At 44.9% G+C, this 23,576-nt stretch overlaps 1 protein-coding gene across 2 annotated transcripts; it reads left to right on the top strand.

Moving 5' to 3' along the window:
- The first annotated feature begins 2,347 nt into the window (after nucleotides 1–2,347).
- Nucleotides 2,348–12,958, top strand: zbtb18 (zinc finger and BTB domain containing 18). 2 transcript variants are annotated; one of them, XM_041947461.1, is made up of 2 exons: nucleotides 2,348–2,739; nucleotides 8,268–12,958. In XM_041947461.1, exon 2 carries the CDS (start codon nucleotides 8,285–8,287, stop codon nucleotides 9,980–9,982), a length of 1,698 nt encoding a protein of 565 aa, XP_041803395.1. In that variant the 5' UTR covers nucleotides 2,348–2,739; nucleotides 8,268–8,284; the 3' UTR covers nucleotides 9,983–12,958. The 2 variants fall into 2 exon arrangements, with proteins under 2 accessions (XP_041803395.1, XP_041803394.1); XM_041947460.1 differs by lacking the exon at nucleotides 2,348–2,739 and adding an exon at nucleotides 5,121–5,225.
- Nucleotides 12,959–23,576: the final 10,618 nt, after the last annotated feature.

Raw genomic sequence — 23,576 nt, 5'->3', positions numbered from 1 at the left:
ACTCTGCAAAAGACACATTTTTCATAAAATGGGTAGAAAAATCAACCTCAGGCAGATAAATGAGAAAGATACAATCTCACATAAACTGTGGGGCCTTGGGTTGAAGACCACTGCAGTGATAAACAAAGTGCTCATGTTTAGTTTAATACTCCGCTGTCAGCGAAAGAACAGACCAGTCTTTGTGAATACATGCAACAGCCTGTTTAGTGTAAACGGCAGTTTACAGGTTAAACAGGCCATGCCACATAAAGCCTCTGTTTTTCTTCAGGAGGGAACAGCAAGTCTTAGGTTTCCATTAAAAGTGCCAGTCATCTTAGTGGAGATAATAACACTTTATTTTACTTTATTCATCCTACATTACTCATTTAAAGACTTCTATTACATTCCTTGTAAGTCATTTCATTCTTTGTGCTCTAATGACTCATTCTGGGCACTTTAGAATTTGATTCACCTTTAACATGCAGTGAATCAAATGAACACATCTGTCTTTCACACGCAAACCTGTTTCACGCAGCTAGATTTTCTCTACATCCATGGCCTTTGTCGCCAAGGGTTTGTCCTTTCCACTCCTAGAGCTTAGGCTGGAAATCTGACAGCACATCACAAGCTGAAGGCAGCCATGCATGTAAACTGTAATCAACACTGAAAATGCTGGACAGACACCATCATGACATATACAGTGCATGAATAATCATTACGTGAGTGTGGTTTCTCAGGATTATTTTGATTGTTGAACAGAGTCAATGTCTAAGCGAGTGCCATCTGTAACTCGAAGGGTTACCGGTTCATTGTTGATAATGCCAGCCCACACCATTATTCCTCCCCTACCTTACTGACACCACCCTCAGTCACTCTCATCTTGTCATTACATAAAACCTTTGAAAAGTCAGTCTTCAGGTATTTGTTGGCCCATTGTTGACACTTCAGCTTGTTTCTTTTTCAGTGGGGGCTGAGTGTAAGCCTTCCTTACCTTGGCAACGCTGAACACTCTGCACCTTGTGTTCCTGCACTTCATGAAAATGGTAGCACTGGAGGCTAAACAGTTCCAGGAGGCTTGTTTACTTGTGGCTTTTCTTCTCAGTTTGTTTTTTGCAACCCTGTTGACTGTTGCTGATGAAGCGTTTAGTTGTGCCGTGATTACATTTTAACAATTTGGCGAATTCAATTATTTTGCATCCTTACACTTCCTGTCTTTACTGTGTGTGTTAGGCCCCTTTTATGGCCCATTTCACCTGCAGGAAAAAGCTAATAATTGTGCACACCTGAATATAAGGCATGGCTCACGTTAAACCACACCCTCTCTCAGTCAACCAATTAGATCACATGAAAATGATTCCAGCCAATGAATGTTCAAGTTGATAGGGTTGCAAGTCAGTTACCTCACTGTTTGGGTGTTTATAAGTGGTGACTGTATATGTCAAACTTATAATTCATAATTGATACATCTGTAGACAATTTTTCCAATTCATTAACTTAAATGTTCAGTTTGAAAGCATCTGGTCTGCAAAACCAAATCAGGGTTACTATTTTTGCTTCAAAGGATAAGTCTGGTGGTATTCTAAGTATTTAATCCCAGTGAAAAGAGCAAAATAATGAATTATTCCTACTGACAAGTATTGTCTGTGTATCTAAAGCCTGATCATATTCATCCGTTGTTTTTAAAAACTGTTAAAAACATATCAATGAGCCACACATGTTGCGCTCGGTGACATGTTTCTTCAAGGCATGGACATGGGCAAGGTAGTTTATTTTGAGTCAATCCCACGTCCTGCTGACATCCTGCTGCTGTAAATACTCACCAGTGCGCCAAATCTGCAGCTAAAAGTAGTTCCCAGCGTGTACATCATGTACTCCTGTTTGAGTGGCATTGCTAAAAACGACAGTGCCCAGCTGTTTTAGGAAATTATTAACACATTGTGGTTTTGGTCTTTTCATAGGATTTGGTGACAATAACAAAAAAAAAAAAAAAAAAATGATGATCATCAGCCATCTCCTTTAAGTAATTGTAAACAGTAGCTACCCCAGCAGCCTTTAGGGGACCATGTTTTTTTAACCTCAGGTGCTGCACCTGTTTTCCACCATTAATAAAGACCTACAATTTTTTTTTTAACAGTAGCAAATAGTCTAACAAAAAGCTGTTATTATTTCAGCAATGGACTGCTAAGCAGTAACCAGCACCGCTGGAAACCAGTCGTGTGTTTTTCTCCAGTCAAGGTGGTGCACCTGCTCACATCAGCTCCGCCTCCCTCCTGCTCCAGCTTGACTACAGTACCCAGGCCGCACCGCGCCGCTCTCCACTCGCTCGCTCTCCGCTGCGCCAGTCCGCCTCACTGACTCGCAGAACCAGTTGGTTTGGCCCAGCTTCTTCTTTCCTGCCTTCTCACTGTGTGTGCTGCTGTTGTTGTTGCCTGGTGTCAACCTACGCCGACGAGAGAAGACATATCCCTCCCTCTCTTCTGTTGGAGGGCCGCTTCCAATTTGCCTTCACTTTCCTCCTCGCCGGCACCATTGGCTTCCGCGCCGTGCCAGTCAACTCGCCTCCTTTCCCAGCCCGAGTTGAGCAGCAACAGCTCGGAAACATCTGGCCGCCGCAGAGTGCTAGACTCCCCGTCCCTCCGCCTGCTCGCCTCGGCAGCCTGTTATGGAAATTAGTCCAAAGTCAATCTAGTTTTGTCTCCGAAGGAAAAAAAAAGAGGGATTTGACGGAGGAAGCGGGGAAGACGTTGGACCGTGTTGTCTGTAAGTGCTGCTTCTAATACCGGAGTCCGATTAAAGGAGGCTCAGGAGAGAGAGGGTGGGTTACGGAGGGGAAAAAGTAGCTAAACCTTCCTTAGCATGACTGTGTTGTCTCCGCGCACCAATAGTTGCTATGTTAGCTCTCCCTCCGCGGTGTTTTAGCAGCTGTTGTCATAGCACCGGGGCCTTCCGAACAACTGTAAATAGCTCAATATTGTAGCCTCTTCGCCTTACTTTTGTTAGCCACGATCGGGCTATAGCTAGCTGCGTGGGTCAGTGTGTCTGTGTGTGTGTGTCTCTCTCTTTCGGTGTTTGTTGTGTCTTCTGCTAAGAAATTAATTACAACCTCACCGTGTTGTCAGTTTGTTCGACGAGTCTCACAGCCTGTCAGCAGTACTTTGACTTTTATGCTAATTTTCGCTCGCCGGGACAAAGCTCATAAAGGTGTCGCGGTTGGACAATTTCTGGCTGCTTTAAACGAACTTAAGGGGTATATCATTGCAATTTATGCCAAACTTATTGATCACATTGTTGACTTGTGTGAGTCAAAGTGTCGTATACAGCGCTGTCACGGTATTAAAATGTGTCAAAGTAAACTAGAAATAGAAATAGTGCTATCAGTGGTTGTACGGCGAGCAGCCTGACACGACTTCCTAACACTGTAATTAAAGATGCTAACTGAAACTCCAGCGGTGAAGTTAATTAAAGTTTAAGTCGGATAAATTAATGTGTCCGACTATAAAAGCGGGGGCGAATTTTTTACCTAAGCTCATTAAAGATTGTAGAAGTTGGAGTCGACCAAATTTTCCAACCTGTTTTAAGTTTTAAGTTTTTTTTGTTTTTTTGGGGGGTGAAGTTCTTGGAAAACTTTAAGGAAAAGTTCACTTATGTTATCCAGAAATGTTTGTAATTATAAATGTTGTGCACACTCACATGTTGATCATCACCACGCATTATAAAACAAAGAAAAATAACTTTAATGTTTAATCTTATAATATTCCTCAACATTCATGTGCGTCTGTGGTTAAAACCTGATTAAACCTAACATTTTCGCTCATATTTGTTTTTTTAATGGTATAACGTCAGCAGGCAGCAATATTTTAATACTTTCACATGTGCATGTTCTATTAGTCTTTTAAACTTTATTTAAGATTTTCTGTGAGAGACAGTCGCAAAATAAATATAATTGAAAATGAAAGTAGTTTTGTTCCTACATTTCATAGCCTGATGCTCTCAAACGTGCACACTTTCACTAAAATGAAAGTAAAATAAGGCTCTTGTAATAAGTTTCTCCCCGGCTTATTAAAGGCTTGTACACCTTTTGTTCAGGATTTGCACTCATTAGGTTCTTTCTTTCTGACTTGTCCCCATTGTTTCCTCATTTCATTTTTGTTCCTGTCAGTCGTCCGAAGGGTCTGAGCAGGGAGGAGGGGGGGCGATTGGGTGGATGGATAGATAGACAGATAGATGGATGAATGAATGAGTGAGTGAATGAATGAATGCAGGACAAGGCGGCAGCGCTGAACCGTAAAGAAGTGGGAAACAATATCAGCTGCGTGCGTCTGTCAGTTGCAAATGTGCTGTGTTGGCCTTTGTTTATGGTTACTGGAAGGAGACAGAGATGTAGAGGGAAAGACAGAGGAGGATTAAAAAAATTCACAACACTAGAAAAAGGTTTTTTTTTCCTCAGAACCTCTGTATATATCCTGTAAACTTTCCCTCTCTCTTGATGGTTTTGGTAGCAGTGGGTGGTTGTGGTTGTCTGATTCGGTGAGTAAACTCTTTTCTGTTTTCTAAAAACCAAATCAGCATCCCACTGCATTTAGTAGACCCGGGGATTTTTTCCCAGCGCGAGAGAGAAAACAGGAGAAAGAGAGACGGAAAGACAAAGTTGCGTGGTGTTAGTGTTGGTAGAATGAAAGAGGAGTCTGGTGGCAGGAGTGTAGAGGAGGCAGCATATGGCTGTAGAAAGAGCACAGCTGGAGGTAGCATCTCCATCTGAGGATGATGTCAGAGCAGCTGACAGGCTGCCATCCACCCCACCTCCTCCTCCTCCTCCATCCCTCCACCGCCTCCACCCCTCCCCAGTCCTTTATTGTGAGTCTCAGCGGCAGCCTGGGAGAGTTAGTGCTGTGTGTGTGTGTGTGTGTGCGCACACGCTGTGTATGTGTGTGTTTGTGGCTGCCGATCAGCGCCAGTTAGGAGGAGGAGGAGGAGGAGGAGGAGGAGGGAGGTGGTATCTCGTTCCCCCTCCAACATCTCCTCCACTTTGCATCTGTCCCTCGCAGTTTGAACAGCGTGTTTTTTTTTTTGCCTGCCTCCCTCTTCTTCTTCTCTCCTCTTCTACCCACTCATTGATTCAGAGAGAGCGAGCGAGGAAGAGAAAGAGCAAGAAAGAAAGAGAGAGAGAGATACACAGCCATTCCCAGCCAGAGAGCCCAGCTATTCTGCTACAGTGGAGTTAATCAAGTTGATGCATACTGCTGCAGGTATTGTTTTGTGTGTGTGTGTGTGTGTGTCTGAGAGAGATGGAGTGAGTAGAGTCGGAGAGTCTGGGGTAGTGGAGTAGTTATTTTGTTTTGTTGTGGGGATCTCCGGTGTGTCAGAGCAGTGTGAGCGCTGTGTGAAACTGCTGGTGAGTGCTTTAGTAGTAAACTCATGTTGGTGCTGCTTGTCTGAGGGGTAATTGCAGTCCGGGAACGCTCCTGCTGTGTTTTTAGTTTGCAGTCTGGAGACCTGCATTTAAAACTTAGCTATGGTTTTGCGTTTTGTTTCCTATTTTGTGTGCGTCAGGCTTTCTGTTCAGATTCTCATTAGTTGAAAGCAAAGTTACAGCTGAGGAAACAGTTTTTAAAAAATCGAGCTTAGTATTTGTTCTTACGAGTTTACTCAGTCGTGAAATCATCATTAAATGTAATGCTTTTTTTCAACATGTTAATGAAAAAAGAAATTTTGTCATTTTTTCAAAATGTAGTTAAATTTGAGTGAAGGAAAAATGAACAGGTTTTTTAGTTAACAAAGCCAAACTTTAAGTGAAAATTTAAATGAGCAGTTATTAAGTCCTCATCATCTAATCATTTTTTTTCCTTTCAGTTGAATCGCACTCGCTGTAAAATTACTTGAAAGCATGTGCGCTCTCTACTCTGCCCTCTTTTTTTTTCTCCTCCTGTCGGCTGGAGTAGAGGAGACTAATTTAGAAGTTGCAGATTTGAGCTGCCTGAATTGGCTAGACAGCTGTAATCGCACTCCCTCCTAGTCTTAATCTCTTTATCTGGCTAGCAGCTGCCATATGGCCCCCGTCAGCTGGATCAGATGTGGGTAAGCCTCCCTCCCCGGCCGTCCCAGCCTCTCTCTCTCTCGCCCTCTCCCTCCCTGTCCCTCTGTGTCTCTCTCTCTCTCAGACCCCTGCCTGGGCTGGCTTGCCGGCCGGGCCGGGCGACGGGCCGCTGCCCTCCTGAGCCTCCGCCGATGGCTCCCTCCCCACCGCCGCCACCGTCGTCTTTATTTTTAGCCATCTTTAAGGATTAGGATTGATGCTGTGACGAGCAGGGCACTTACAGTGATTGTACTGTAAATCTTCTCTTCTGGGTGGTGGTGGGCGGAGGGTGGGTGGGGGTTGAGGAAGAGGGCAATTTCTACTATGGGGCGGATGTGCGGGGTTTTTCTTGTAAGATTCAGATGGGAAGGAGTGCGTGAGTGACGGATGGTGTGTGTGTGAGTGTGTGTAAGGAGGAGGTGGCAGAGGGGTTTGGCTGGACAGAGGGGTGGGGTGGGGGGTGGGGGTGGGGTGGGAGGTGGTACACCCTTGTCCCCGTAAGCCCCCTCATTAAAAGCAGTCTGAACGAGCCGGAGGGCGAGAGCACACACACATATACACAACACGCACACACACACACCGACATTCTTGGTTTAGCTTCATTCAAATGAGGTGATTTAACTGCTTTGGTTAACACAGTGCAGAGCGGGACCGATGTATTTTCTCAGGCAGGACAAATCGACTTGGTTAACAGGTGGGACTTAATGATTTTACAGATTTCATTCTCGTTATTGCCTTCTGCCATCTGAAATTTTGCCTAATTAGTTGTTCATTTATTTTATCAACTAGATAAATCTTTTTTTTTTAAGGACACCCGAAGAGCATTGCTGCAAGTTTTCTGCCTTTTTCCCCCCCTCATCTAATCTTACACCTAAAGCCGGGGCTTGCAGGTTAAACGGGGGACAAGCTGTTTTGTTTTCAACAGCGATATTTCAATTGGCCAGTTTTCCTGCTCGACTTAGCCTGTGGAGGTGGTTGGTAGGTAGGCTGGTACTACGTGTGTGTGTGTGTGTGTGTGTGTGTGTGTGTGTGTGTGTGTTGTGTACGTGAGGACAGTGTGTGCAGCTGAAAGCCGGTTACCTAAAAGGGCTGTGCCAGGCCAGGCCAAAGTGGGTTAATAAAAATAACCAGCGTAGGAGCAGCGACAATCCAGGAGTGCAGGCAGAGGAGTTAGAGAGATACAGAGAGAGAGAACGGAGAGGCAGACTAGAAGAATCTGTCGCTGGTGGTTTACCTGAGATTAAGTCTTTCTGTGGGTAAAAACTGAATCAGTGATTATTCTTTAATTACTTAATCTCTACTGTTCCTCTTTCTGATCTGTAGCTACCATCAATTTATCATCTTCTCCCCTTTTCTTTTTATTTGTTTTAAATGCAGTAAATAATTCTATAAATAAAATGAGCAATTGGGATTGTCGTTCAAAGGAATGTGTGCATGACTTTACAGTCACCTGAATGGTGTTTTTGAATTTCAGCAGAAATATTTCAGTTGATGTTGTGATTGTGAGGAAAAAATCATGGCTGTGCGTAGGTCATTACATAGAATACGTAAAAATTATAAGCAGATTTTAAATATATGTATTATCTTTGCTGCATGTTTTGTTGTTTTTTTGTCTTATTTAAATTAGTGTTTAAGAATGTTCTTCTTTTTACTTCTCGGTCTTCCTGTTGTTACTGACCCACCTTCTCCTGATGTGTTTCTTGTCTTTGTCGTTTGTTTTCAACATCTCATACTCTACGTGTTCTTGCCGTTTGTCGCTTCTCTCGTGCGTGTCTGTTCAAGTGGAATTTGTGTGCAGAAAATGCGTGTTAACAAAAAAAGTGATGATAGGAACAATGTCACAATCTATACGTGTAACTCATCAGTGTGTGTGTGTGAATTTTACCTCAGACACGTTTTTCATTTTACAAATGAAATGAAGTTTTACGTCTTGCCTCTTCTTAGAATCTCTCAGTTTCTGCTGTCGTTGGAATTTAAATAGTCTTTTGTAGGTTTTGCTGTTCACCTAAATTTCTTGCTGACTTTTTTCTTTGTGTATTTATCTTTGCTGCAACAAATATTTTCTTAAAAAGGTGCAACGCTTAATTTGAATCTTGCAAAACTTGTTTAAAAACCCACATTAGGTGTAAATTTAAAGTCTGACATCGTGGATGCTGAGACCTTTATCCGATGCATCTAACTTTGACTCTGGCTCTGTGTCTCTGTGTGGCTGCAGGTTATGAGGACGGCAGGATGGAGTTCCCAGACCACAGCAGACATTTACTCCAGTGTCTGAGCGAGCAGCGGCACCAGGGCTTTCTGTGTGACTCCACGGTGCTGGTGGGCGATGCCCAGTTCCGGGCCCACCGAGCTGTGTTGGCCTCCTGCAGCATGTACTTTCACCTCTTCTACAAGGACCAGCTGGACAAGAGAGACGTGGTGCACCTCAACAGCGACATTGTCACAGCCCCGGCCTTTTCCCTGCTCCTGGAGTTCATGTATGAGGGCAAGCTGCAGTTCCAGGACCTTCCCGTAGAGGATGTGCTGGCAGCAGCCAGCTACTTGCACATGTATGACATTGTCAAGGTGTGTAAGAAACGTTTGAAGCAGAAGGCCACGGCGGAGGCAGACAGCACGCGCAGAGAGGAAGATGGCGGGTCCAGCTGCTCCGATAAGGCTGATAGTCTATCAGATGGTTCTACAGGCCGGCCTGCTACAGCCGACCTGCTGCACAGTGACGAAGAGGAGGAGGGGAAGGCCGAGGGGGGACCACTGTGGCTGAGGCTGCCGTCTGCAGACAGACCAGGGACACCAGCCATGGCTACAACCAGCCCAGGGCATGGCGAGGCAGAGATGCAGAGTGGGGAAGGGCTGGGAGAGGGAGGTAAGCTGCTCTCCCCGGCTGGCAGCCCCACCAGCTCCACTGGATCCCTCTCACAGAGGTCCCACTGCTCCGTGAGCTCTCGTGGAGGGCACAGGGGCAGGAGGGTGTCAAACGATGCGGCTGACTGCGTCCTGGATCTGTCAGTCAAGCCGATTGCCGGTAGCAACCACAGTAACCACCACCAGTCCTATTTCAGCGGGGCAGCTACACCGGACAGCCTCCAAAGCCCATTGGCTGTGAGGGTGAAGGTGGAGAGGGGTGTGGCTTCAGACGAGGAAGAAGAGCTGGGAGGTGGGGACTACGAAATGGAGCACAGCGGCATCACCAAGGCGACGGTTCCCAGCACCAACGGGGGCCTGGCCCACCACGGGGTCGGAGGGCCTCTGTCGGCCCAGCGGAGGCTCGGCCTGGAAGCGCACCTGTCCGCCCTGCGAGAGGCCTCTCTGGCCTCAGAGCTGGAGCGGGACGAGAAGCCTTCGGCCACGGCAGACGACGAGGACATACTGGGGGGTGAAAACGAGCGTGCCCAGGCCGAGGCGGCCAGCATGGATAGTTCCCTGCTACCCTATGTGTCCAACATGCTGTCGGCTCAGCACACCCAGATCTTCATGTGCCCGCTGTGTAACAAGGTTTTCCCCTCCCCGCACATCCTCCAGCTTCACCTCAGCTCCCACTTCAGGGAGCAGGAGGGCATCCGCTCCAAGCCCGCTGGAGACGTCAACGTGCCCACCTGCACCATCTGCAGCAAGACCTTCTCCTGCATGTACACGCTGAAGCGCCATGAGCGGACACACTCCGGTGAGAAACCCTACACCTGCACCACCTGCGGCAAGAGCTTCCAATACTCACACAACCTCAGCCGCCACGCAGTGGTGCACACGCGTGAGAAGCCCCACGCTTGCAAGTGGTGCGAACGGCGCTTCACACAGTCCGGGGACCTCTACCGACACATTCGCAAGTTCCATTGCGAACTGGTCAACTCGCTGTCAGTGAAGAGCGAACCGCTGGCACTGCCCAATGTCAGGGATTGGGCGATTGAGGACAGTTCCCAGGAACTGTGGAAGTAGAAACAGACTGCTGGGTTTGATAAAGGGAAGGAGAGTGGAGAGTGAAAGAAGGGCAGAGAGGCATGGGGAGGTGAAAGGGAGGTGGCAAAGTTTGATATTCGGGGTTCAAGTGAGTCATGTTCTTGTGTGTCGCAAAATCTCATTCAATTGCACTTTAATAGCACATGAAAATGTTACTACTGAGTTTTTTTTGTTGTTGCTGTTTGGGGTAATTTTGTTTTATTTTATTTTATTCTGAACTTTTTACTTTTATTTGGCATAAGTTCTGTTTGGTGGTTTTCATTGCGTCTGAGGACATGGGTCCCAGTGAGAATGTCTCGCCTTTCTGAAGAGTTTTCACTCTGTTTCATCTCAGACACAACACTCCGACGCTGGCCAGCGTATCGGTCCCAGTTCACCAGACAGCAAACACCACTGCAGGAGTTCAGGTCGAACACACTGAAGTGAAAAAGCATTACAATACACTAAACGGGTACTGTGATCACCACAAGTCGATACCGCCACACACACACAGTTTGAAGAAGTGTGTGCGTGTGTGTGTGTGTGTGTGTGATACTGCACTACTCTGGCAAAAATTTTACCTGACTTGCGTGAGTGTGTATGAGTGTGTTTTGTGTGTATTAATTTTATTTTCTACTGGCATGGAGGTGTCGTTGGCGAAGCGCTCCCCGCTTCTCTCGTTAAGCTCTTTGGTGTTGTGTGTTCAGGGTAAAGCTGACTGACTGACAGACAAACTGATGGCACTCATGCAATGCACAGCCTCCTTTTTTCACTTCCAATCAATTTGAAGTATTTTCTAAAAATGAAAAGACCTTTACAAATTATAATTATTATTATTATTATTGTTATTAATAGAATTTTTCTTAAATGTAGCTGGCAGTCTTTAAAACATCTCTTGTTGAAAAGGTATTTAATTTAAGGTTGTTGTATATTGTTCTGCTATAGTTTTAGAACTTTAATCCGTTACAATTTTTTTTAAATTAATGATTATTATTATGATTATTTTGTTACTTTTTTTTGTAATGGGACCCGCTGTTGTTGCATGACGTCCAAACCTGTATATTTTAAAATAAAAATGTGAATTTGCTGTATTACTGTACACATTGTAATTGATCAAATATTTGACAATGGGCTTTCCTTTTCTTTTCTTTGTGAATACTACTCCAGGGTGCGGTCTGTTGAAAACTGAATATTATTCTCACGACTATGGAAAAAATGCATGAAAATTTGATTTTGTCTTAAACCTTTAATTTGTGGTTTTTGCATCGGGGGAAATGTTTGAACATAACACTTCTGACAGTGAAAAGTTGGATTTTTTTTTTTTTTTTTTACTATTCGTCGTAGGTCTGTCGCTGGGCTCCTAGAAGAATGTTACCGAATGTGTTTCCGTCGGATGTTGAAGCGAAATGATGAAGCATTTTAAGCCTGTGTCTATATGCACTGATCTCTCTGCTGTGTGTGTGTGTGTGTGTGTGTTTGTGTGTGTGTTTATGAGCGTGTGGCTTGGTTATGACCAGTCAATTTAACCTACTGAAGATCTATGTCCACCCAGCACTTCCTGCTCCCGCTCCTCCTCAGGCGTTAAAGTTCTCCACTGCTGTATGTTTGTTTTCCATCTCTCATGTGTCCGTCCTCTCCAGCTCTAGACGTGGTCGAGCCATTTCTTAATTTTCTGTGCTCGCTGGAGACTTCTATCAGGTCTGTCGGGCGCAGCTTCGTGGCTCTGACTTGGCTGAAGTGTGAAGAATAACGGGGAGAGAGAGAGAAAAGAGAAACTGAAACTGAGCTGTCCTGCTGAAAGTTGAAGGGTCAGATATCTCTGTCACACTGTTGCGTCACGTCGAGCCGAGCTGTGCTGAGCTGAGCGGTGCCGTGCTGATTCAGTACAGTAACCTGCCTCGGCTCAGCGCAGTGCATTTCACATTAGACGCAGTGGTGTGAATGTGATACGATGTCTGTATGTGTGCGTGCATTTCCCTCTTAAAACACGACCCTCACGCTGAGATCGATGGAAGAGAATTGGCAAGCCTGAATGCACCTTTTTAAGCTTAAAGACATAAAATCAGATTTTTTGCTGAAAAGATGCCTTTATTAAAAAAAACATTTTTGACGCTATGGAAGTATTTGATACTGTAGAGCATTGGGAAATAGTTGTTTAAAATCATGTATAAATTCATGCAATTTATTGAATTTATCTGAAAGTGATGTCTTATTATATTTTGATCACATGATTGGAAAACTTCTTTTTTTGTACGTGAATGTCGGTTTGGGGCTACATCAGTTTAATATTTTTTCTTTAACCTTTCTAACTCAAATTTGTTTTTGTTATAATTTCAGAATACCGGTCAAGCGTTTATACAATCCGAAAACATTTGACATAGAGACACCGAAAAATGAACGCTCCACTTTTCTCCTCACTTTATGTGTATGTGTGTGTGTGTGTGTAAATGTGTGTGCGCACGCCCCCATTGATGTGCATGTGGTGGGTGGGGTGGTTGCGTGTGCTGCCCTGTCATCTGGTGGCACCTACAGGCTTTGCCAATGCAACAGTGTGGGTGACACTGCGGCAGTTTGCACTGCGTCGTCTCATTTTCTTTTTCTCGAAAACGTTATTTCTTCACTGGCAGCGTCTCTGCATATGGGCTCACTCCATCCTGCTGTTGTTTTCATCATTACTGCTGTTTTTGTTTTTTTTTGTTTTGTTTTTTTTGCTCCGTTATGTTCCTCTGGTTGTACTTGACCGCCTTAAACTGCTGTAGTCCGGGCTGTTTTTTTAATTTTATTTGATTTTTGAAGTGTGAGTGTGGGGTGGAGTTGCGGGAGCGATGTCAGCCGCTCAAGACGCTGTGAAGTAACCACCCTGACGAGACATCTCCATCTTTTGCTGTGCTTACTTGAAAACAAAGGGGGGAGAATTTTTTTTTTTAAGTAAGGTATAAAAATAAAATGTTCAAATGTCAAAGACAGTTTATGAAAAGGCAGGCTGGTGGGTGGAGGGTGGGGGGGGGGCTGGGGGGGCGTGAAATGAGTCTGTTTCGATAAAGGACAATCACTGTCTGGGAAAAAAAACAAGCAGATTTTGATTCAGATATATTTGCTCCCTCTTGAGATTAAATTTTTTTTCTTTGCTTTTCTTTTATGTTCCCTTTTCAGATTTAGTCATTTTTAGCTTTGACAATCATAGTTGGGTTGATTTTTTTTTTCTCAAGGGGAGTAAATTCTAATTGTGTTTAGTTTTGTAATTTTTTGGTGTGCTGTTGTTGACATTTCTAAATTGTGTGCAAACTGCAATAAATTATAAGAATCTTGAAATTCAGCCTGCGTGTGAAGTTCTGGTTTTTCTTTTTTGCTCGGACGAAATAAAAGCAGCGACGGCTTGTTTTTTTTATATCATAATGTGTCATTTTACCTCCAATAAATCTGTGTTTCTGCTCACATTGTTTCATCGTACAGTTTCTCTTCTGCCATTAAAATCACGAAGATAACTTAATATTCAGTTTTCACATCTTTTCAAGCACAGTTTTGCATGGGGACAGTTCAGAAACTTTGGTGTGTGACCACGTCTTATTTACAGCTCACACACACACACACACACACACACACAGTTACAGGTTGCGGGAGGTTTTGGCATCTTGTTCCTCAGTGACTTGCGATGTGGGTGGAAGTTGTGTATGTGCATGTGTGTGTACATATTTGTGTGTGTGAGAAGCTCTACAGCGAGCCGGGCTTGGACACAGCATGATGGCCTGCACACTCACTGCGTGTGTGTGTGTGATGTGTGTGTGTATGTGTGTGCACAGCTCCTGATATATCTGCTGCACCAGTTGAGGTGTAGGCTGCTTCTGAGAAGAAAATGTGCAGCAGCTTGTTGAGATCCAAGCCCCTGCAACACACACACGCACACACACACACACACAGCCTCATTCCAAAGCTCCTCAAGTACAGTTTTCCCGCAAAGAAATCAGCTTTAGCTAAAGTATTGCTGCTCAGTAAACCTGCTCTTACAGATGCATTAAAAGCCCCTGCTCTCTGAGGCCAAGGAGCAGCGTTCATTAGGCCACAGATGGTCTCTTCAGTAAGCCCCCAACGCACACTCACGCGATAAGCTCACTCCTAATCTTTATGACATTGTCCTCTGTCTGAAGAATGCCTACTATTGGTTTAAGAAACTTAGAAGTGTTGAACAGATTTCAGTTTGGTGTCCGTTGAATATTTAAAACCTGTAACCACACAGGCATTTCATCCGATGAGATTTATGTTGCATTTGATGGCAAGCGATCATTATGTCGTAAATATATTCATAATTCTATATTTTACAGTTCTGGAAGACGTCTCCTTTTTGAAATTGAAATGATTTCCAAAAAGTCAGTGTTTTTTGAGGTACCTGCTCTCAGCACTGCTTTCCATCTGCATTTCAGACAGACAGCAGACATGATAGCTGCTGTGGAAAATAAAACAATCCTATCCTTTGGTCATGCGCTGCTTGGTGATCATTAATTGCAATCTGCAGCGTTGTAAGTGAACATCTGCTTATAGACAACTGCTGTCTCTCTCTCTCAGTGCGAGGAGGCCGTGCGAGGTTTGCTGTGAATGTAGGTCATTAATTTGTTTCTGTCCTTTGTTTACTTAAGGAAGGGGGACAAAGGGGCAGCTGCAGAACCATTTGGCTGTGCCCAAGGCAGGCCAGCTCAACATGTTGGGAGGCTGAGACCAGCTTGGGCTCCTGTCTGGGGCCCGGGCCCCTGCTCTCTGCTGCTTAGCGTGAGGGAGCGGCCTCTGCCAAGCTGCCAAGGAGGGCTCCCATACCAGGAGAGGGAGGGCGGGGGAGGAGGAGGAGCGGAGAAGGAGATAAAGAAGAAGAGTGTCGTGGAATCAAAGCGTGCTGATGTTTGACTGTTGTGCCATATTTTCAAAGCGGTTTCCAGCTCGTCTCTCTAAACTGACATCTGCAGGTTTGGCTGAGGAAATGGCCGCCATAACTTTGTTGCAACTTCCAAAATCAGCTCAAGACAGCTGTTTCCATTGGAAAGCTCAGTCTGACACACATGTTCATACATCTAGCTTCTTGTTGCGGTGCGTTTCTGCATGATGTGTGCAAAATAGTGAAGAATTGCTGTTTTTATGTCACAACAAACAGCATCTTTCAGTATGGATTTTGTCGTGCCTAAACAATTAAGCTTGTTACATATAGAATAAGAACAAAGCTCCGCAGCAAAGCCCACAACAAACACGATGTCAGCTTTTAGGCCTGACAAGACGCCCAGTTCATAAAGCAACTCATTCAGAGTTTGTGCCGCGCCGACGGGGAGAAAAGCCTTCTGCATCCTTTTCATGTCTGAGACTTGTTGATTCCCTGTGAAAAAGGAAACACTCCCAGGCCAGGTCTAGCTGCGGAAGAATTGACGGAGAGAGAAAGAGGAAAGCAGGGACAAACGTGTGTGTGTGTGTGTGTGTGTGTGTGTGTGTGTGTGTGTGTGTGTAAGTGATCGAGGATTGTCTGCATATTTAAAAGAGCCCCTTTGTCAGGCACTCAGCACAGCAGGACAGAAGGCAAGCAACAAGCGGCCCGCCTGCGAGCAGACAATACAGTGGCACTACACTGGCCGGGGTGGGAGGGAGGGCTGCGGGAGGGAGGCAAAAAAAAAGGGGGGGGGGGGTATTTTTTTTGGGAAAATCGGGGGGCACAGTGTCCCAGCAAACCATCCAGCCACCCACTGCACCCTCCTCCCCCTCCTGAAAACAAAAGGCGACGCAACTCGAACTTGAATATCTGTGTGTCTCTGTGAGAGGGGGGCCCCCAAGTACTACTTACCCATAAACCGCTCTGCTGCAACCCCCTGCACACCCCCTCACACACACACAAAGTTGTGTTTCCATCACTTTTGGGGACATTACGTAGACTTATATTCATGTCTTAGAGGATTACCCGAACCATAAGTACAACCACTACTTGTCTAAACCTCTCCATAACCCCAAAATTTAATGATTCATGTTATGGGGACTTGAGTTTTGTCCCCATAAATACAGCAAGTCCCCACAATGTGGCTGTGAAAATGGATTTATGTCCCCACAACCTGAGTGATATGCCTATAAACACACACACACACACAAAATCACACATATCAACATACACTCATAAGAAAAACTCAGATAAGATAGTCATTCAGCAGTTCATACACTTACTTGCAAGAGCACACACACACATACACGAAGAACACCGGTTTATATAACCTGTCATGCAGCACACACACACACGCGCACACACACACACACACACACACACACACTCACACACACACACACACACTCACTCATACACACAAACACACACACTCATACACAAACACAAAGGCCTCCAGCTGGTCTGTCTTTAGGGCTGGGCTACGAAGGGATTAAACAGTACTTGTCCTTTGTGTGATTCTTGTATGGAAGGAGAGCAGCCATGAACTCTCAACATAAGAGAGACATAGAGAAAGAAAAAAGAGAAGGAGAGAGAAAGGGATGGAGAGACGTAAATCTTTCAATCAAGAGCATTCATTTGAAGAAGAGGCATCTGGGATGAACAGGCAAATTAATTGGATTTAAGGTTAAAGCAACAATGAAGCAGGAAGAAAATGAAACCTCTGCTTTTCATCCCTCCATACTTCTGCCATCCTCTCCCAGCTGTGTGTGTGTGTGTCTGCCAGATAAGGGGCATTACCAGGGCGTGTTCGGGGTGTTGTTGGAAACTGCTGGCACGGGGACACATGTGCACGACTCAGCACTTTATCATCGCCATAGTGACCTGACGGGGTCACGCAGGGACGGGTCCTTTAGTGTCACTAACTCAACCTGCCGGGCTGCCGCTGTGTAGATGTTAACAGTGTTACTCTGTGTGTGTGTGTGTGTGTGCCGGACATCTGCTGCACCTGCCTGCTGAGTTGTACACATGTATAAGCACACACATACAGACACACACACGCACACGACAAGCGAGCAGCAGTCAGCCAGCTGTGGTGTTGTGGAAGAGTCAAGTTCATCCTCCCTGTCATGTCTTTCCTCCCGCTGAAACACAGTGGAGACATGTTGAAATGGACACACAAACACACACATGCACACACACACACACAGTGCATTCTGGGTGACAGCACATACCCCTGTTAGCATCATAAGCTGTGCGTTGTCGCTTACCATTGGGAGGGTGACAAATGGCAAAATTCACAGTTGGATTTGATGTGCCACAGCGCTGTCAAGATGCAATACGTTTTCAAATCAGCAAAAATGAGGAGCAGCATGTGTCTTACAACCATTTGTCGGTTTATAATAACCTTGATATAAGTTTAAGATTTGGAACTTTGAGGTGAAACATTCAAGTTCTTCCTGACCCATTTTGGAGAAGTTTCTCAGCAGCTGGCGACAACAGCAGGTATCATCTCATCTCAACTCTGAGTTATATGGTTCGATAGATTCTGAGCGAAACTCCGAGTGAATAAGTTGATTTGATTCTGTCACAGACAACAAAATAAACACATAACCCAAAAGAAATGAAGAAACCCAAAATAAAAAACACACACACACACACACACACAGATTCAATCTAAAATCTATTCCAAAATGAAAAAATGAAACACACTGTAAATTGCATGTAACACAATCAAGGTGTTACGCATAACACTGACGCATGGCAGCAGATAAAAACCCCTAAAAAATGCACCTCAGCCACTGAATTGAGAATTGGTACTGGACGACACCTACCTTCTGCTACAATGCCATGCAGTGTAATATGATACAATACGGCACGGTGTGATACAGTACAATATGTTACAATACCACATGATAATTAATGTGCGAGGGACTGAGCAGATGCAAAATAAGCAAATTAAACTGCAACTGTCTTTGAAAAACTGACACTGGAGCGTTTATACTGGCTGCAGTGAATGATGGTGCAGGACATCGCAATCTGATATGATACAGTGTGATGTATTGCCATATATGGTACAGTCCAATACCATAATATAGGCTGATATGATGCAAAGCAATGAAACACAATGCAATATGATACGATACGGGTCAATTAGCACCATTTGATGGTCTTCAGCAAATCTTAAACTTTTATCAAGGTAATTATAAACCATGGATTCTACTTTTTGCCACTATTCAGTGTTTTGCAACAAGGTAGAGAGACAATATGATAGGAAGATACAACACGGTACAATACAGTAGGATAAAAGAAGAAAAAGACTTCACACAAAGGAGGGATGCAAAGATAGACGACTGGGACAAGTTTAACAAGTTTAATCTTTTGGCTGCTCGGATAAAGATCACTGACTGTAATTCAATTAAAAATTTTGCCCAACACTAATGTCCAAATCAGCATGTGCATGTTGCAGTTTTACTTCAAAGTGCTGCACATGTGATGACAGGATGAAGACTCTCGTGCATCAGGCCACGCTGATCTCACTGACAATTCAGCAAAGACGATCTCGATTTTTAGCACAACTTTGACGAATTCTGATGTGAAACAACAACAAATTAGACCCAACATGTTGAACTATTATCTTAGCCTGCCAACGCAGAGATTGATTGCAAGCGCACGCAATTAATTTATGCAAACAGTATGTCGAAACATGTCCGCCGCGCCATCCATTTGTCTATTTATCATATGGTCGACGTTTTCTTGACACAAGGAAAGACATCGAAAACACTCCTGACAGCAGAGAGTGTGCATGAGAGGAGTTAACTGGCGCACATGCATGTATGCGTGCAGTTATTGTGTGTGTGTGTGTGTGTGTGTGTGTGTGTGTGTGTTCTCTCACCCTGTGATGCCAACCTCTCCGCTCCCTCCCAGCTCTGGCCAGGCACGACCCATCTGTCACATTCCTCCTTCCATCCCTTCTTCCATCCCTCCCCCATCCGCCGCATCCATCCCTCCCTCTGCGTACCCATCCTTCTTTTCCATCCCTCCTGTTTCTCTATCTGCCTCCATCCCTCCATCTCTCTCTGCCTCCGTCCCCCTCCATCCGCCCTCCCTCACACTCTTCTTTTTCTGCTCCTTCCTGCAAACGCCAAACTCCTAGTCTCTGCTCTCCATCTCGTCTTCCTCCTGAGAAGTTCCTTTTCAGCGTTCGCTCGTCTCCCTTTCACCGCTTTTCTTCTTGTTTTTATTGTCCGTGTCAGCTTTTGTGTACCTCTAAACGATCGGCCTTAAAGAGATGAAAACGAAAACATGTGGCCACTCCAGCTTGTGTAATAATAACAATCGTCGTCATCAAAAGATAACACAATCAGGCCCAAGAGCTTTTTTCCATCGCAGCCCCAGCTACTTGAGGCCAACGTGGGACCCTGCAGGCCCATGTAGAGCCCTAAGGCCCAGTGTTACTGCTCCATGCTGAACCAAACTGATCCAATCTGGGCTAGAGAGACAGGGGTCCTGCCTAGGGAACTGGCACTGTCTCCCTGTATGTGTGTGTGAGTAGTGTAGCATCAGGGGTGTAGCCTGGGGTGTACTGGCATGGCTGTGCATTGGATTATTGAAGGCAGCTTGGGACCATCTGTATGGTGGTGGGGAAGAAGTGGAAAGGAGGAGACCGAAAAAGAGTTCCTTCTTTCTTTTTTCTGCATCTTTAATTTTTTCCTTATTTTGCATTTGTGCAAACAAATGAAACTGAATCCACCAGCGTCAGTTTCGTCATCACGAAGGCCATGTATATCATCAGGTCTGCTACGTGTTGGACAGTGGTTCTCAATCAGAGGGGTTGGGACCCCTCAAAGTGGTAACAGACGATAGGAAAAAAGCAGGACAGGAAACGTGAGTCTTCTACATGAAAATATCAACCTTTCTCTTTTCTTTTCCACTCACGGGATGTCAGTGTTAGCAGCTCAGTCAGTCAACACTTTGATCCAGACTGAAATATCAACAACTATTGGATGGACCACCATGATATTCATAGTACCCAGAGGATGAGTCCTACTGACTCTGGTGATTGCTGACTGTTCCTCTAACACCACCAGCAGGTCATATTTCACTTTAACTTTTGCACAACATCACCTTCATGACAGATTCCCTCTGGATAAACTGCAATCACTTAACTGATCACTTAATTTTTTTTATCTTGGGCCGTCATCAGGTCAAATATACATTTTCCAGTTCTTTGGTTTATGACTAAATCCTTGCAAAACTACTGTCATTCCTATCAGCCTCCGCTGTGAGCAAATATTAGCACGCTAAACACGTACTAAACATGGAAAACATTATATCAGCTAAACATCAGCATATTAGCATTGCCGCAGCATTTTAGCATGACTGTAAGTTTACAGTCATGCTAAGATGCAGTAGTCTTGTAAAATACTGGATAGCTTGACCTCTTGAGGCCTATGAAAATATTCAAATGAAGCACCCTGACAGGAGAAAATCATTATTTGGCCAAAATGCCCACAACTCATTGACATATGCATGACGTGATAAGACTGCATAATTTTAAGGGTTGTTAGGCAAAAACAAGTAAAAAGTATCTGAGCTTTCGCAGTGCTTTTACACCAAAGAGCTCACAGTCTCAATGGTGGGCTAAACCGCACTAATCAGTAACATAATCAGTAAACCTGATTAAATGTGATACATGTGAGTCTGTAGGGAAATCCTCACACGGGAAGGCGAGAGGTCAGGGTCGGCTACAAAACAGCTTGTGAGAATGAAATGTTTTCCAGTGTCTCGAGGGATTCACTGATCTGCCTTTTCCTCCCCTGATACCAACTGATACCTAGACACAGGCCGATACAGAGCATAGATCTGACGCCACTGTCCTGTTTTCTCTCTCACTTTAAAATCTCACTGTGTGGAACTGATCTGTTGTTTTACGTGTAAGGTCAAGAACAGGATTTAGTTGTAGGTTAACTAAATTACCATCTTATAATTTCATAACTACACTGACTAAGAAGCAGTGCTTGTTGTTCAACGGTCAGCTGATACACATCAGTTCAATAAAGCCTGTATTGACGCAGATCCGGTAGCTCTATCGAATCGTTGTATTGTCAGCCGTCACAGAGGTTTTTATGTGGGCTTTCCCTTGAACAGAAAGTCTCTGAGGTGACCCAACGAATCATCTTGGTGACCCATTTTCATTCCTCTTACACGGAAGCAATTACACTGAATCAGGACATGGGCTGGTGAAAGAAACCTGCGGTATTAAGAGATAAGTGGAAAGCTTTCACTCCACTTACTTCCAGCTCTTATTTATACTGTGCAGGTCTTGGAGCGCTTCCCAGCACACGAGTGTGAGCGAGAGGTGGGTACAACCTGGACAGGTCACCAGTCTATCACAGCGTAGCACACATAAACAAACAGGCATTCACGCTCAACTGTGGTTTCCAGATCATCTCAACTGCATGTCTTTGAACTGAAGGAAGAAACTGGTGCACAAGGAGAACATGCAAACTGGACCAGCTTCGCTATTTCCAGTCGGGATGCAACGATAAAACTTCGTTTCTCCCAATAACAAATCTGGTTAATACAGAGGGCAAATTTATGACACAAATAAGCTGTATTTACTCTGTTCAAGTCAAGTCATGGCCAATACCAGATCAGTAAGGTCAGCATCAGCACCAACACGTTCAGATCAATGCATCTTCTTTTGAGTGGACTGAGGAGCAGCATGTTGCTCGAACAGCTTCGCTGTAAATCACAACATGAAAGAACTGTTGCTGCTCAACCACTTCAGAAAGTTTGTGTTGATATAAAACCGAAAATCACCTACGAGTTTGAGCTTTGAAGCTCTTTGGATGCAGAAATGTGCGGATCAACATTAAAAAACAGCTGTGTGGGTGCGTCTGTGCGTGCGTGTGACATGTATGGTTGCGAGTCTGTGTGTGTGTGTGCGTATTGTAGGTCTTCCAGAAGGTCCTCTCAAGACGGCAGACAGGCTGGCAAGCAGCTGTGGTTGTAACTCTCTTTCTCACACACACACACACACACACACACACACACACACACACACACACACACACACACCTCGGAACCCACACATGCACACGCACTCACTCTCTCTCTCTCTCCCTCTCTCTCTCTCTCACACACACACACACACACACACACACACACACACACACACACACACAAAACACAAGCTGTTGTTGCTTAACGACTGGGCTGCTCCAGAGCACATCTGCACTCTGCATTATCATTAGCTCTCTCCCGCATCCCCAGGATCGCTGACAAAGTGAACAATACCGACAATCACCCCCATCAGCTGCGGCCATATGGGCGCCATCCATAGCCGTAGCCCCCCCCCCTGGCTGGGTGGTTGGGTGGAGGGGATGAGGGGTAGAGTTGGTGGTGTTGGGGGGGGGCATAGCAGCAATTGTGCCAGCATCTGTTTGGCACTCACTTGCTCACTCGGCCATTTTTGAAGATGAGTCGGCCGAGCTGGCGTTGAGGAAAGTTTCTTTTTGCTGTTATCACAACAATCCTGATGCGTGCATGTGTGTGTGTGTTGTCTTTTTTTTCTAATTATCTCCCTTTCCCACCCATCTCATTTGTTACTCCTCCTTTGCTGCCTCCCTCTCCATCCACCTCTCTATCTCCACCTCCCTCCCGTTTCCCTCCCCTGGACAGTTAAATGTATTGCCAGGTACGCTCCTGTCGGCTGCGTCTTGTAATTGCCACCACCTTAATCCTCCGTCCTAATGGGCTGGGAGGAGGAGGAGGAGAAGGGGAAGGAGGTGTGTGTGTTTGTGTGTGTGTGTTTGTGGTGGAGGAGTCAGCCCAGATGGCACAACAAGGTGCGCTCCACCACTCTTCTGCTAGATCCCCAAATCTCTCCCTTCCTGTGGCCCTCTCTCTTCCCTCTCTGTCTTCTCTCCTCCTTGTCTTTTCTCCCTCCTGGACTTTGAACCCAGCTGGCGGAGGTGTTTTTTCTGGGATCAGCAGCAGAATCCTTCACTGCTGTTCTAATTATCTTTCAACTCCAAGCCCCAACTGTATATCATTCTTTTATATCCACATTCCTCTCTAACTTCTTTCTCTCTCTTTGCATTTCTTCCTCTCTCTCTGAAGCTTCAGTCGCTCCTTGGAGATTTTCGGAAAAACAGACTCTTCACAGCGCACATGTCACCTTGAGATAAGCGTTTGTTGATGCATAGTTTTAGCCTATTGGTGTTTTGGCTGTTGTTCTCGTGCGAAATATGAAAACGTTGACAACAGGTGTAGCCACTCATTGATTCTTCTTTTGTTTAGCTATTTGCTGCACGTCTGCTGTGCAGTTGCTTTAAACCCAGAAGGAATTTGGAAATACTTGCGGCAAACTACAGTGCAGAATCAAAGGGAATCATAAATTCCTTTGATTTTCATGTGCACATTAGATGATGTACTGCGTTTCTGCCCTCTTTCGACAGCGTTACATGATTGAGCCAACTCAGAAAAAGCTAGTAAGTGTTACAGAAAGATTATGTTGTTCAATCAAGAAGTAGATCTCTACATTTATCCAATTTAATGATATTTATATTATTTATTTCTATTTATAATAGACTTTCTACTGTAATTGGTGAGGTGAAATATTCTTTAAAGCAGCATTAATCAACTTTTTTTGACCGCCTGGGGTAGTGGAACAAGCCCTAAATTGAA

This window comes from Chelmon rostratus, chromosome 11 (genome assembly GCF_017976325.1).
Source record: "Chelmon rostratus isolate fCheRos1 chromosome 11, fCheRos1.pri, whole genome shotgun sequence".
In the NCBI taxonomy this organism is placed as follows: domain Eukaryota; kingdom Metazoa; phylum Chordata; class Actinopteri; order Chaetodontiformes; family Chaetodontidae; genus Chelmon; species Chelmon rostratus.
The sequence above is the reverse complement of the archived record's forward strand: the minus strand, read 5'-3'. Positions and strand labels throughout refer to the sequence as shown.